Below are 17,071 nucleotides of genomic sequence, written 5' to 3'. Positions count from 1 at the left end.
CTCGAATTACCCTAGATGCACAGAACACATGAAACTCAAGAAGGATGACCAAAGTTCAAATGCTTCACTCCTTTTTTAAAAGGGGAACAAGAATACCCTTGGGAGGCAAAGTGCAGAACAGAGGCAGAAGGAACACCCATTCAGAGTCTGCCCCTTGTGGCCCATATATATACAGCCACCAAACTAGATAAGATGGATGAAGAAAGCAGTGCAGGCTGACAGGAACTGGATGTAGACCTGTCCTGAGAGACACAGCCAGAATACAGCAAATACATAGGCGAATGCCAGCAGTAAACCACTGCACTGAGAATGGGACCCCAGTTGAAGGAATCAGAGAAAGGACTGAAAGAGCTTGAAGGAACTTGGGACCTCATATGAACAACAATGCCAAGCAACCAGAGCTTCCAGGGACTAAGACACTACCAAAAGACTACATGGACTGACCCTGGGCTCCAACCTCATAGGTAGCAATGAATAGCCTAGTAAGAGCACCAGTGGAAGGGGAAACCCTTGGTCCTGCCAAGACTGAACCCCCAGTAAACGTGATTTTTGGGGGGGATGGCGGTAATGTGGGAAGGATGTGGAAGGGAACACACATATAAAAGGGGAGGGGGAGGGGTTAGGGGGATGTTGGCCTGGAAACCCAGAAAGGGAATAACAATCGAAATGTAAATAAGAAATACACAAGTTAATAAAGACGGAGAAAAAAAAAAGAACTGAAGAAACAATTTTTTCTGGGCTTCCAGGAAAGTAATCATTTCTGAATTTTAAGACTTGTACCAATGTCATAGCTTAGTTTATGAATATATTAAAGGAAACAATTCTAAGAAGTGGTTTTATTTAGAAAAGGTTCTTTCTGTGAATTTATGTCCATAAGATGTTATCTGTAAAGACTTGCTGATGTAATAATTTTTGTTTAATGAACTATAATTTTCCACCTTAATAAGAAAGTATGAATAAATTTCATTTGAAAGACTGAAAATATTTCTTTAAACAAAAAATTGTTGTCCTAAACGTGTCAATGGCAGAATATCTCCAGCAATGGAACTGATGCTGTGTCGAGGCAATATTTAAAACAGAAAAAAACAAACAAAGGGACCTGTTTCAAAGATAGGACCTACTAGAGTTCTAGTGATTGATCTGCAGTGTTGACACACTGCACCCAGGAAGCTCAGCAGGATCATTACACACAGATTAACAGATTAACAAGGAAGCCAGTTTATACCAACAAACCAGAAGAGACTCAAGGATAGTGTGTGTGTGTGTGTGTGTGTGTGTGTGTGTGTGTGTGTGTGTGTGTGTGACTAAGTACTTTCTTCATCTTTGTAGATAAGGTTTCCTTATGGGAGCAATACTAAGGACAAAACTTCTATGAGCAACAGTTGTATGATATACAATATAAAGCACACTGCATGAATATGAATATTTTGGCCAATGGAGAAGTTGTTATGTTAAAGCTTCAACCCTCTCCTCCACAAATGGGTCCACATAGGATTTTTCACTAGAACAGAGACTAGGTTCTTTGAAATGTCAGTGAATTTATGCCTAAAACTTACACATGCATGCACACTCACACACATACACACACAAACACATACACACACAGGCACACAAACTCAGATAGCCTTATGGTGTCCTTGGATCACCATATATATGCTTCATAATTACTGTCTGGAATTTGTCTAAAGCAATCAAATTTATGCTTTTGGGACAGGTTTCTCTTGGCATCATCAATCAGGAAATGGAATGTATGAATGACTTCATCCTTGCACTAAATAGATACTAATCACACTAAGGTGGTAGTAATGAAAAATTTGTAATATATTTATTAATAACTGTGACAAAGAAGGGATTAGTTTCAGATTAAAAATTACTCTATAAAAGCTTAAAGACAAACACCACAATAAAATCTACAGAAAATATATATCACAAAAAAAATATTCTACCAAACTAAACTATATAGAACTTTAAACATCAGGTTTGTATAAGAATAGTTATTAATATTATTTTGGCTTAAATGCTTAAATTTTAAAATACTGTTATTTAATGAGTTTGAAATTGAAATCTATACTATCACTAATCAATGATGTCAGATTAATGCTAGGTGAATTTTTTCATAGTTTATAACTAATAAAACAACTTAAAATGTAGAAAGGGTCATTTCTGAATAAAATATTTCCAACTACTATCAAGTATATGCCTACCCTATGGGGATTATTTATAATGCTTTAGGTTTCAACAATATTTTTAAATAAGTATTTCTATATAAATATGCATAAAGTAATTACATATTAAGTTAGTCTTATGCATGGAGAACGTTGATTCAAGGTTTGAACTTGTTCTAAATGATTAGCCATACTGTTTACATTTGTAAGGTTTCTCACCAGTATGCATGGTGTGCTGTATTTGAAGATATGATTCCTTTGAACAATTATTTACATCCATTACATTAGTAATGTTTTTTCTACTTAACAGATTCTGTGGGGACCTTGAAGAGGTGAGGAACAGGAAAAGTATTTCTCACATTAATTATACTTATAAGGTTGCTTTCCAGGATGGATTCTTTGATGAATTTGAAGAATTGAGAACCTGGAAAAGGCTTGCTAAATTTTTTCATTAGTGAAGATTATCTCTTCTCTAGATTCTATACTGAACTTAAAGATTTGAGGACTGGGTAAATGATATTCTACAGTGATTTCATTTAAATGGTTTTTCTCCAGTATGTAACCTGTTGTGACATTTATGACTTCAGTAGTCTGTAAAAGATTCCCCACATTCATTACACTTGCAAGGTTTTTCTCCTGTATGGATTCTGTGGTGAATTTGAAGACTTAAGGAGTTTGTAAAAGATTTTCCACGTCCATTACATTTGTAAGATTTGTTTCCAGTATGGATTATATGGTGAACTTTAAGAGCTGAAGACTGTGTAAAAGATTTCCCACATTCATTACATTTATAAGGCTTGTCTCCCCCATGGATTTTGTGGTGAGTTTTAAGATTTGAAGACTGTGTAAAGGATTTCCCACATTCATTACATTTGTATGGTTTGTCTCCAGTATGGGTTCTGTGGTGAGTTCTGAGTTTTGAGTACTTGATAAAAGATTTGCCACATTCATTACATTTGTAAGGTTTTTCTCCTGTATGGATTCTGTGGTGAATTTTAAGGCTTGAAGACTCTGTAAAAGATTTGCCACATTCATTACATTTGTAAGGTTTGTCTCCAGTATGTATTCTGTGGTGAATTTTAAGACCTGAAGACCGTGTAAAAGATTTCCCACATTCATTACATTTGTAAGGTTTTTCTCCTGTATGGATTCTGTGGTGATTTTGAAGACTTAAGGAGTTTGTAAAAGATTTTCCACATCCATTACATTTGTAAGATTTGTTTCCAGTATGGATTCTATGGTGAACTTTAAGACCTGAAGACTTTGTAAAAGATTTGCCACATTCATTACATTTGTAAGGTTTTTCTCCAGCATGGATTCTGTGGTGAGTTTTAAGATTTGAAGACTGTGTAAAAGATTTGCCACATTCATTACATTTGTAAGGTTTTTCTCCTGTATGGATTCTGTGGTGAGTTTTAAGACTTGAAGACTGTGTAAAAGATTTCCCACATTCATTACATTTGTAAGGTTTGTCTCCAGTATGGGTTCTGTGGTGAGATCTGAGTTTTGAGTATTTGATAAAAGGTTTGCCACATTCATTACATTTGTAAGGTTTTTCTCCTGTATGGATTCTGTGGTGAGTTTTAAGATTTGAAGTCTGTGTAAAAGATTTGCCACATTCATTACATTTGTAAGGTTTTTCTCCTGTATGGATTCTGTGGTGAATTTTAAGACTTGAAGACTGTGTAAAAGATTTCCCACATTCATTACATTTGTAAGGTTTGTATCCAGTATGGGTTCTGTGGTGAAATCTGAGTTTTGAGTATTTGATAAAAGATTGGCCACATTCATTACATTTGTAAGGTTTTTCTCCTGTATGGATTCTGTGGTGAATTTTAAGACTTGAAGACTCTGTAAAAGATTTCCCACATTCATTACATTTGTAAGGTTTGTCTCCAGTATGTATTCTGTGGTGAATTTTAAGACCTGAAGACCGTGTAAAAGATTTCCCACATTCATTACATTTGTAAGGTTTTTCTCCTGTATGGATTCTGTGGTGAATTTTAAGACTCGAGGACCATGTAAAAGATTTCCCAAACTTATTACATTTGTAAGGTTTGTCTCCAGTATGAAATCTGTGATGAATATGAAGATTTGAGAGACCTGTTAAGGATTCCTCCCATTCGTTATATTTGTAAGGTTTGTCTCTGGCATGGATTCTGTGATGAGCTTTAAGTCTTAGGAACTGTGTAAAGATTTTTCCACATTCATTACACTTGAAAGTTGTCTCTTGAGTAGAAATTCTGTAGTGACCCTTAAGAGTTGAGGACTGAATTCTCTCAGGAGGAGAATCTGGAGATTCCTGAGCTTCTTCAGGAATGAAACAGATGACTTTTGCAAAGAAATCATTTCCATACTCATCTATTTCATGTTCTTCATTGTCATATCTACATTCCCAGAATTTCTCTCTATGTAGATCTGAAACGTCATTACATGCAAATCTTTGTATTATTTTCTTGAGAAAATAATCCTGTGTAAATGCCTTTGAGAATAGCTTCTTTGTAGAATCACAACACAGACCTGAAACTAACGAGAATATGTCATTATATGACACATTGCAATTGGTTGAAAATCATAAATATATATAAATGTATATATATATATATATATATAATCATGACAGAAATATGCAACACCAAACTGCACAAATTTTGTCCAAAGAAACAAATATCATAGATATAATGTACATTAGGAGATATTTCATGAAATCTATGATATATTTTATATAAGTGAACTTCATCAATAATAACTCAATGGCAAATACATCAACAAGGTATTTTTCTTTATATGTCTTTTTATTTATTCTTTATTTTTTTACAGAACAAAATGTACCACATCAAGTTTCACCCTATAACTGTTGCACATCAAATACCAGTTGAGACACTCCCAACACCAAGAAGATATCCCAACCCACACAAAAACCACTCTACCAGATCACCCCATTCCTTGAGGCCTCAAGTTTCTTGAGGATTAGATATATCTTCTATGGCTGAAGTCAGACCCTGCAGTACTCTACTATAAAGTGTTGGGAGCCTCATATCCACTGGTGAATGTTGGCCGGTTGGTGGCTCAGTATCGGACAGATCTCATGGGTCTAGGTTAGTTGAGACTTACACACTTCCTATAGGGTTGTCCTGCTCCTCATTTTCTTTAAGTATTTCCTTAATTCAAAAACAGGGGTAGAAATCCTGTGGAGGAGAGAGCTGGACCCTCAGAAGTACAGACACTCCTGAGAATCCATAGTCGACAAAAGCATTCTGCCCTCATTCCTGACCCTAGGGGACATCGCCTAGGCACAGGGATATAACAAGAGTCAGGGGCAGGACCCTATGAGATCCAGATGAAAGAAAACAGGTCAACAGGAGTTCTGTCACAGAGGCCTAATGGAAGGACAAGCCACTTTTACAGTCAGCAAGACAAGCCAACGCCAAAGACAACCTGTTGGTGAGAGGCAAGCATGGGAACATAAGCATTAGAAACCAAGAATACTTGGCATCATCAGAGCCCAGTTCTCCCAAAAAAGCAAATACTGGATATACAAACATGCTGGTAAAGCAAGATTTTGATTTAAAACCAAATTTATGGTGATGATGGAGGACTTTAATAAGGACATAAATAATTCCCTTAAAGAAATACAACACAAGTACAAAAATAGAAGCCCTTAAGGAGGAAACACAAAAATTCCATAAAAATGGCAATTTTGCAAAAAGCAATCTACAGATTCAATGCAATCCCTATCAAAATATCACCTGATTTCCTCATAGAGTTAGAAAGAGCTATTTGCAAATTACGTTGGAATAACAAAAACCCAGAATAGCGAAAAATATACTCAACAATAAAAGAACTTCTGGGGGAATCACCATCTCTGACCTCAAGCAGTATTATAGAGCAATAGTGTTAAAAAATTATATGGTATTGGTACAAAGACAGGCAAGTAGATCAGTGGAATAGAATTAAGAGCCAGAAATGAATCCATACATCTGTGGTCATTTGATCTTGGACAAAGGAGGTAAAACAATCCAATGGAAAAAGGATAGCATTTTCAAAAAATGGTTCTGGTTCAGCTGGAGGTGAGCATGAAGAAAAACACAGTTTGACCCACTCATATCACCCTGTACAGACCTTATGTCCAAGTAGACAAGTACCTCCAAATCAAACCAGATACACTCAAACTAATTGAAGAAAAAGTAGGGAAGAGTCTCGATCACGTGGACACTTTGGAAAATTTCATGAAAGAAACACAAATGACTTATGCTCTAAGATCAATAATTGACAAATGAGACCTCATAAAGCTGCAAAGCTTCTGAAAGGCAAATGACATTGTCATTAGTACAAAAGAACAACCAACAAATTGGGAAAAGAAAACCTACATCAGAGGGAGTGCTAATATCAAAAAATAGACTCTACAGAGGCAAACAACAGTATTAAGAAATGGGTAAAGATATAACAAAAGAATTCTCAGCTAAGGAATATCCAACGGCGGAGAAATACCTAAAGAAATGCAAACAAACAAACAAATAAAAACAAACAAAAACAAACAAACCAAAAATGTGAAATTCCAACTCACACCAGTGAAAATGGCTAAGATTAAAAACTCAGATGACAACAGATGTTGGTGAGGATGTGGAGAAAGAGGAACACTCCTCCATTGTTGGTGGGATTGCAAACTGGTACAACCACTCTGGAAATCAGTCTGGAGGTTCCTCAGAAAATTTCATATTGCAATACCTGAAGACCCAGCTATACCTCTGCTGGACATAAACCCATAAGATGCTCCAACATACAATAAGACACATGCTCCACTATGTTCATAGTAGCCTTATTTATAAGAGCCAGAAGCTGGAAATAAAACAGATGCCCTTCAACAGAGGAATAGACACAGAAAATGTCATATATCTACACAGTGGAGTACTAATCAGCTATCAAAAACAATGACTTCATGAAATTCATAGGCAAATGGAATGAACTAGAAAATATCATCCTCAGTTAAGTAACCAAATTCCAGAAAAACACACAAGGTATGCTCTCACTTATAAGTGGGTATTAGCCCAAAAGCTCTAATCACCCAAGGTACAATACCCAGACCACATTAAGCTCATCAAGAAGGATGTCCAAAGTGCAGATGCTTCACTCCTTCTTAAAAGGGGGAACAAAAATATTCGTAAAGGGGAAGTGGGGGCAAAGTTTGGAACAACGAGTGAAGGAATAGCCATTCAAAGTGTGCCCCACATATGCCCCATATATGTACAGTCACTAAGACTAGGCAAAATTGATGAAGCTAAGAAAGGTATGCTGACAGGAACTAAATATGAATGTCTCCTGAGAGACACAGCTAGATCATGTCAAATACAGACAAGAAGGGTAGCAGCAAACCACTGAACTGTGAACAGGACACATGTAGGAGGAATTAGAGAAGGGATTGAAAGAGCTGAAGGGGACTGCCACACCACAAGAACAGGAATGCCAACCAGGGAGTAAATTACTACCTAAGGACTATATACATGGAATGACACATGGCTCCCACTAAATATGGAGCAGAGAAAGGCCTTGTTTGGCAACAATGGAAGAATAATCCCTTGGTCTTAGCAAGGTTATATCCCCAATTTATGGAAATGACAAGGAGTCAGTAAGAGTAGGTGGATGGGAAGGGGAACACTCTTATAGAAGAAGGGGAGAGGGATGAGGCAGGGGGATTATGTCCTGGCAACCAGGAAAGGAACGACATTTGAAATGTAAATAAAATATATCCTAGAAAAAATGAAGAAAAAACACAGCTGAAAAAAAAAAGAAGTGACAAATGGAACCTGAGAAAACTGCAAAGCTTTCATAAGGCAACAAGCACTATCATTAGATGAAAATGGCAAGGAACAGATTGGGAAAAGATCTTTCCCAATCCTCCATCTGTTAGAGAGATTATATCCAATATATACAAAGAATGCAAGAACTTAGATTCTAGAGAGACAAATAACTCTATAGAAAACTGGAGTACAGAAAGCGCAAGGCCCTGGGTTAGGTCCCCAGCCCGAAAAAAAGAACAAAAAAAAAAAAAAAAAAGAAGGAAAGAAAACTGGAGTACAGAGCTAAACAATGAATTCTTACCTGTGGAATATAGAATGGCTGAGAAGTAACTAAAGAAATGGTCAACATCCTTAGTCATCAGTTTAATGCAAATCAAAACAACTGTGAGATTCCACCTCACACCAGTCAGAATGGCTAAGATCAAAAATACAAGTGAAAACAGATGCTGATGAGGACATGGACACCCGGCATTTTGCTGCATGAAGAAATACACCTCAGAGAGAAAGACAGACACTCTACTCAGAATAAATGGCTGAAAAACAATTTTCCATGCAAAAGGCCCGAAGAAACAAGCTGGAGTTGCCATTCTAATATCAAATAAAATTGACGTTTAACCAAAAGTCATTAAAAAAGATAAGGAAGGACACTTCATATCCATTAAAGGAAAAATCCACCAAGATGAACTCTCATTCCTAAATATCTATGCTCTGATTGCAAGAGTACCTACATTTATAAAAGAAACCTTACTAAAGCTGAAAGAACACATTGCCCCTCAGACGATAATACTAGGAGATTTCAACACCCCACTCTCATCAATGGACAAATCATAAAAACAGAAAAAAAACCAGAGACATAGAGAAACTAACAGAAGTTATGAAACAAATGGTTTTAAGAGATATTTATAGAACATTCCATCCTAAATCACAAGGATATACCTTATTCTCAGTACCTCAAGGAACCTTCTTTAAAATTGATGATATATTTGGTCAAAAAAGAGGCCTCAACATATTCATGAAGATAGAAATAACCTGTGCATCCTATCAGATCACCACGAACTAAGACTGGTCTTTAATAACAACAGTAATGACAGAAAGCCCACATAACATGGAAGTTTAACAATGCTCTACTGAATGACAACTTGGTCAAGGAAGAAATAAATGAATACATTAAAAACTTCTAAGAACTTAATGAAAATGAAGATACAACATTCCCAAACTTATAGGACACAATGAAAGCAGTACTAAGAGGAAAATTCATCGCTCTGAGTGCCTACAAAAAGAAACAGGAGAGAATATATATCGGCAGCTTGGCAGCACACCTACAAGATCTAGAACAAAAAGAAATAAATAAACCGAAGAGGAGTAGAAGGCAGGAAAAAAATCAAACTGAGGGATGAAATCAACCAAGTAGAAACAAAAAGGACTATACAAAGAATCAACAAAAGCAAGAGCTGGTTCTTTGAGAAAATAAACAAGATTAGATAAATCCTTAGCCAGATTATCCAGAGGTTACAGAGAATGTATCCAAATTAACAAAATCAGAAATAACAACAGAATCTGAAGAAATTTTTAAAAAATCATCAGATTCTATTACAATAGCCTATATTCAACAAAACTTAAAAATCTGGAGGAAATGGACAATGTCCTAGACAGATACCAGGTACCAAAGTTAAATCAGGAAGAGATAAACCATTTAAACAACCCCATAACTCCTACAGAAATAGAAGCAGTCATTAAAGGTCTCTCAACCAAAAAGAGCCCAGGTCCAGACGGGTTCAGTGCAGAATTCTATCAGACCTTCATAGAAGACCACATATGAATACTGTCCAAACTATTCCACAAAATAAAAACAGACAGAACACTACCAAATTTCTTCATGAAGCTAGAATTACTGTTATTCCAAAACCAAAGACCCAACAAAGAAAGAGAACTTCAGACCATTTATTAATATTGATGAAAAATACTCATTAAAATTGTTGCAAACCGAATCCAAGAACATATCAAAATGATCATGCATCATGATCAAGTAGGATTCATCCCAGGGATGCAGGAATGTTTAATATACAAAAATTCATCAGTGTAATCCACTATATAAACAAATTCAAAGATAAGAACCACATGATCATTTCATTAGATGCCGAGAATGAATTTGACAAAATTTAACACCCCTTCATGATAAAAGCCCTGGAAAGATCAAGAATTCAAGGTCCATATCTAAACATATTAAAAGCAATATATGAAAAACCAGTAGCTAACATCAAACGAAGTGGCTAGAAACTTGAAGCAATCCCACTGAAATCAGGGACTAGACAGGGCTGCCCACTCTCTCCCTACCTATTGAATATAGTACCTGAAGTCCTAGACAGAGCAATCAGACAGCAAAATGAGGTTAAAGGGATACAAGTTGGAAGGGAAAAAAATCAAAATGTCACTGTTTGCAGATGACATGATAGTGCACTTAAGTGACCCCAAAAGTTCCACCAGAGAACTACTAAGCCTAATAAACAACTCCAGCAAAATGACTGGGTATAAAATTACCTAAAAACAAATCAGTAGCCTTCCTTTCCTGAAAAGATAAACAGCCTGAAAAAGAAATTTGGGGAATGACTCCCTTCACAATAGTTACAAATAACATAAAATACCTCAGTGTGACTCTAACCAAGCAAGTTAAAGATCTGTATGACAAGTACTTGAAATCTCTGAAGAAAGAAATTGAAGATACCAACAGATAGAAAGACTTCCCATACTCGTGGATTGGCCAGATAGATGTAGTAAAAATGGCCATTTTGCCAAAAGCAACCTACAGATTCAATGCAATCCCCATCAAAATCCCAATTCAATTCTTCAGTTAGAAAGAGCAATTTGTAAATTCATCTAAAATAACAAAAAAACCCAGGAGAGCAAAAACTATCCTCAACAATAAAAGAACTTCTGAGACAATCACCATCCCTTACCTCAAGCAATATTACAGAGAAATGGTGATTAAAAACTGTATGGTATTCATACAGAGACAGGCAGATAGATCATTGGAATAGAATTGAAGACCAAGATTTTAACCCACACTCCTATGGTCACTTGATCTTTGTCAAAGGAGCTAAAATTATCCAGTGGAAAAAGGATAGCATTTTCAACAAATGGTCCTAGTTCAAATGGAGGTCAGCATGCAGGGGAATACAAATCGATGCATTCTTAATGGCCGTGCATAAAACTTAAGTGTAAGTCAATCAAGGACTTCAACTTGAAACCAGACACGCTAAAACTAATAGAAAAAAATGGAGAAAAGCCTGGATTGTATGGGTACTGAGGAAGATTTCCTGAACAGAACACCAAAGGCTTATGCTCTAAGATCAAAAATCAACAAATGGGACCTCATAAAACTGCAAAGCTTCTGTAAGGCAAAGGACACTCCCTTTAGGACAAATCAGTAACCAACAGATTGAAAAAAGGTCTTTACCAATCCCACATAAGATAGAAATATATACAAAGAAATATATACAAAGAAATCAAGAAGGTAGACCACAGAGAGACAAATAACCCGTATTAAAAATATCAAGCAGGACCTGCGGATCCCGGCCCGCAGCAGCTCTCTGCTCCCAAACCCCGTGGGAGAGAGACCTCACTGCCTGATTGGGTGGGCACTCCTGAGGCTGCGGGGCGGAGGTGACCACCAACACTGCCCACCCCTGCCCACATCCCTGGCCCAAGAGGCAACTGTATAGGGCCTCTGGGTTCCCGTAGGGGAGGGCCCAGGAGCGACAGGATCCCTGCGCCTGAGACACTGCCGGAACCTGAAGGAAACAGACCGGATAAACAGTTCTCTGCACCCAAATCCCGTGGGAGGGAGAGCTAAACCTTCAGAGAGGCAGACACGCCTGGGAAGCCAAAAGAGACTGCACTCTGTGCACATCCAGACGCCAGAGGAAAACACCAAACGTCATCTGGAACCCTGGTGCACAGAGGCTCCCGGAAATAGCGGCGCAGATCTTTCCAGTTGCTGCCGCTGCGGAGAGGACTTAGGCAGTACCCCACGAGCAAACTTGAGCCTTGGAACCACAGGTAGGACCAACTTTTCCCCTGCAAGAAACCTGCCTGGTGAACTCAAGACGCAGGCCCACAGGAACAGCTGAAGACCTGTAGAGAGGAAAAACTACACGCCCGAAAGCAGAACACTCTGTCCCCATAACTGGCTGAAAGAAAACAGGAAAACAGGTCTACAGCACTCCTGATACACAGGCTTATAGGAAAGTCTAGCCACTGTCAGAAATAGCAGAACAAAGTAACACTAGAGATAATCTGATGGCGAGAGGCAATCGCAGGAACCCAAGCAACAGAAACCAAGACTACATGGCATTTTCGGAGCCCAATTCTCCCACCAAAGCAAACACAGAATATCCAAACACACCAGAAAACCAAGATCTAGTTTCAAAATCATATTTGATCATGATGCTGGAGGACTTCAAGAAAGACATAAAGAACTCCCTTAGAGAACAAGTAGAAGCCTACAGAGAGGAATCGCAAAAATCCCTGAAAGAATTCCAGGAAAACACAATCAAACAGTTGAAGGAATTAAAAATGGAAATAGAAGCAATCAAGAAAGAACACAAGGAAACAACCCTGGATATAGAAAATCAAAAGAAAAGACAAGGAGCTGTGGATACAAGCTTCACCAACAGAATACAAGAGATGGAAAAGAGAATCTCGGGAGCAGAAGATTCCATAGAAATCATTGACTCAACTGTCAAAGATAATGTAAAGTGGAAAAAGCTACTGGTCCAAAACATACAGGAAATCCAGGACTCAATGAGAAGATCAAAACTAAGGATAATAGGTATAGAAGAGAGTGAAGACTCCCAGCTCAAAGGACCAGTAAATATCTTCAACAAAATCATAGAAGAAAACTTCCCTAACCTAAAAAAAGAGATACCCATAGGCATACAAGAAGCCTACAGACCTCCAAATAGATTGGACCAGAAAAGAAACACCTCCCGTCACATAATAGTCAAAACACCAAACGCACAAAATAAAGAAAGAATATTAAAAGCAGTAAGGGAAAAAGGTCAAGTAACATATAAAGGCAGACCTATCAGAATCACACCAGACTTTTCGCCAGAAACTATGAAGGCCAGAAGATCCTGGACAGATGTCATACAGACCCTAAGGGAACACAAATGCCAGCCCAGGTTACTGTATCCTGCAAAACTCTCAATTAACATAGATGGAGAAACCAAGATATTCCATGACAAAAACAAATTTACACAATATCTTTCTACAAATCCAGCACTACAAAGGATAATAAAGGGTAAAGCCCAACATAAGGAGGCAAGCTATACCCTAGAAGAAGGAAGAAACTAATCGTCTTGGCAACAAAACAAAAGAGAATGAAAGCACACAAACATAACCTCACATCCAAATATGAATATAACAGGAAGCAATAATCACTATTCCTTAATATCTCTCAACATCAATGGCCTCAACTCCCCAATAAAAAGACATAGATTAACAAACTGGATACGCAATGAGGACCCTGCATTCTGCTGCCTACAGGAAACACACCTCAGAGACAAAGACAGACACTACCTCAGAGTGAAAGGCTGGAAAACAACTTTCCAAGCAAACGGTCAGAAGAAGCAAGCTGGAGTAGCCATTCTAATATCAAATAAAATCAATTTTCAACTAAAAGTCATCAAAAAAGATAAGGAAGGACACTTCATATTCATCAAAGGAAAAATCCACCAAGATGAACTCTCAATCCTCCTCTTTGATTGGTTTATATACAAGTGTGCAATTTCTAGGCTTGAAAGTAAAATGATGCTATCTGGTGCTGGATAGAGGAGCCTTATTTTTTATTATGGCAGCTTGCTATTTTTGTAACATGGTGATTTGGTTGAACACAATAAAGTACAGTAGTAACTGATCTCCCCCTCTTCCTGGATGAGTGAGGAGATGATTAAATGTTGATGTCAGCATCCATGAGCATATTCAGATGAGCTTCTGCTTCTGTTGAAAAGGATGCTGTGTTTGATTGTGGTCCGAAGCTTTGAAGCACTACTTGGCATCTCCTTCCTTGGAGGTCTCACTGTTTAAACATAACAGATTTGATAGCTTGTTGGTAAGGTGAGGTCCAGCTTGTCTCCACTAGGTCATCTTCATGTGAATCCGGTGGTTATACGGTTTTGTTCTAGGGATATTTCATTTTTTTAATAACGGTTTTAGCTGACATTCATGGAGAGAATGAATCCTTAGAACTGTGCCACTAGTGAAAGGAAATCCTGTCTAGAGTATGTTTCTTTACAAAGCTGTGTCACACCATCCTTTGGGTCCTCTGCTGGAAAAGTAGAATCAAGTCTCAAATAATGCCTTTTAAATTGTATCCTCTAGTATTATAGATGTAGGACAGTACTGTATCATACCTCTGTGGATGTAAAATAGCTTGTACCTACTTTATGATACGTAGTAGTGACCGTGCTTTATCAGAGCTGTTTTTAATGATGTTGCTCAGAATGTTTTCTTTCCAGATGATGATTGAGAAGCTAATTTAAAAAAAATGGTGCCAGGTACCACAAGAGTAACAGAACTGTGCTGTTTTCTCGGGTTTTGTTTTTTTACTTTTTTTTTTAATGGAGTGTGCTGAATGTCTCTACAGTTTTGTTCAGATGACTGCAGAACGTGGAAAAGCTGTTGCTGCTGTTGATGCATAACACACTGCTATTATTGGTCTTTTTATATAAATATAAATATATATATATATATACAGATATATAATTTGAATTTTTTGAAACTTTACCTGTGCTGTCAACTTTCGAAAAAAGTATCCCCGTTTACTGTGTTGAGTTGGCACTGTACAGAAATTAACAGCCATATTGGTCTAGAAATGTTGAACTTAAGTTTTTTCCATTTGTACAGGGGTAACACACTGTATTAAATATGTAAGGTCTTATATACGTGGGTTTGATTACAAAAACTAATAAAGTATTCTCTAAATTAAAAAAAAATATCAAGTAGGACTCACAGGGATACAGGGATGGTTCAATACACAAATATCCATGAACCTAATCTACTGTAGAAACAATCTCAAAGAAAATATATAATCATCTAATTAGATGCTGAGGAAGCATTTGAAAGATCTCAACATCCCTTCATGATAAAAGTCTTGGAAGATCAGGAATTCAATGCCCACAACTAAACATAGTAAAAGCAATATACAACAAACCCTTAGCGAACATCAATATAAAAGTACAGAAATTTGAAGCAATCCCACTAAATTCAGGGAATAGACAAGACTGCCCACTCTCTCCCGATCTATTCAGGATAGTACTTGAAGCCCTAAAGAACAAAAATAGGTCAAAGGGATACAAATTGGAAAGGAAGAAATCAAAACATCACTATTTGCAGATGATATGATAGTAAACTTAAGTGACCCAAAAGTTCCACCAGAGAACATTTAAACCTGATGAACAAAGACGTCAAAGGGGTTGGATTAACAAAATAATGGAAAGAAAACAATAGGCTGTCTTTACTCAAAAGATAAAAAGGCTGAGAACGAAATTAGTGAAACAACACCCTTTACAATAGTTACAAATAATATGAAATAACTTGGTGTGACTTTAACCAAGCAAGTGAATGATTTGTATGACAAGAACTTCACTTCTCTGAGGAAAGAAATGGAAGAAGATCTCAGAAGATAAAAAGCTCTCCTTTGCTCATGGATTGGAAAGATGGATATATTAAAATGGCCATTTTGACAAAAGCAATATAAAGATTAAATGCAATCGCATCAAAATCCCCACTCAATTCTTCATAACTTATAAAGAGCAATTTGCAAACTCATTTGGAATAAACAAAAAGCCAGGATAGCAAAAAATATTTTTACAACAACAACGAACTTCTGAGAAAAACCACCATACCTGACCTCCAGCTATATTCCAGGGCAATTGTGATCAAACAAACAAACAAACAATGAACAAACCAACATGGTATTGGTAGAGAGACAAGCAAGTTGATGAACAGAATAGATCAGTAGACCTAGAAATGAACCCACATACCTATTGTCACTTGATCACAGGAGCAAAAACCAGCAAATGGAAAAAATACACTGTTTTCAACAATTGGTGCTGGTTCAACAGGAGGTCAGCATGGAACAGAATGCAAATCATTCCATTCTTACTGCCTTGTACAAGGCTCAAATCCAAGTGACTTAAGGACCTCTCATAAAACCAGATACACTGCAACTAACAGAAAAAAAGGGGTAAGAAGCCTTAATCACAGGGGAACAGGGGAAAGTTTTCTGAACAGAATATCAATGGCCTATGCTCTAAGATCAAGAATTGACAAATATGACTAAATAAAAGTGCATAGCTTCTAAAAAGCAATGGACACTGTCAATAGGACAAAGCTGCAACCAACAGATTGCAGCTTTACTAAGATACATAGTACTAATGAGTACCCAGTTATAAGACACCTTGCAATATACCCAAACTATGCTCCAACATATAAGAAGAACACATACTCGACTATGTTCATAGTGGCCTTGTGTATAATACCCAGAAATTGGAAACAATGCAGATGTCCTTTGACAGAGGACTGGATACATAAAATGTGGTACATTTACACAATGGAGTACTACTCAACTATTAAAAACAATGACTTCGTGTAATTCATAAGCAATGAATGGAACTAGAAAATATGATCATGACTGAAGTAACCCAATCACAAAAAAAGACACATGGTATATACTCACTGATTCGTGGATATTAGCCGAAAGGCTGGGAATACCCAAAATACAAATTACAGACCACATGAAGCTCAAGATGAAGGAAGACCTAAGTGTGGATGCTTCAAGCCTGTCAAGAATGGGGAACAAAATACCCATAGGAAGAAATATGGAAACAAACTGTGGATTAGAGACTGAAGGAAAGGCCATCTAGAGACTGCCCCACCTGGGGATGTATCCTATATACAGTCACCAAAACCAGACACTATTGCTGATGCCAAGAACTACAAGCTGACAGGAGCCTGATATAACTGTCACCTGAGAGGCTTGCCCAAGCCTTACAAATACAGAGATGATTAGTCATATCTAACCATTGCACTAAGAATGGGGTCCCCAAT

General features: G+C 37.2%; 1 protein-coding gene across 1 annotated transcript in view; it reads right to left on the bottom strand.

Annotated features, from left to right (window-relative positions):
- Positions 1–2,748: 2,748 nt before the first annotated feature.
- LOC147999636 (uncharacterized) overlaps positions 2,749–17,071 on the bottom strand; it is a 43,364-nt gene continuing 29,041 nt past the window's right edge. Inside the window, 1 exon segment of the mRNA XM_087593645.1 lies at positions 2,749–4,368. Coding sequence (XP_087449771.1) covers positions 2,749–4,368 — 1,620 coding nt within the window.

This window comes from Rattus norvegicus, chromosome 18 (assembly GCF_021556685.1).
Source record: "Rattus norvegicus strain SHRSP/BbbUtx chromosome 18, alternate assembly SHRSP_T2T, whole genome shotgun sequence".
NCBI classification, from domain to species: domain Eukaryota; kingdom Metazoa; phylum Chordata; class Mammalia; order Rodentia; family Muridae; genus Rattus; species Rattus norvegicus.
Note: the sequence above shows the minus strand (reverse complement) of the source record. Positions and strands in the feature narration are given on the sequence as shown.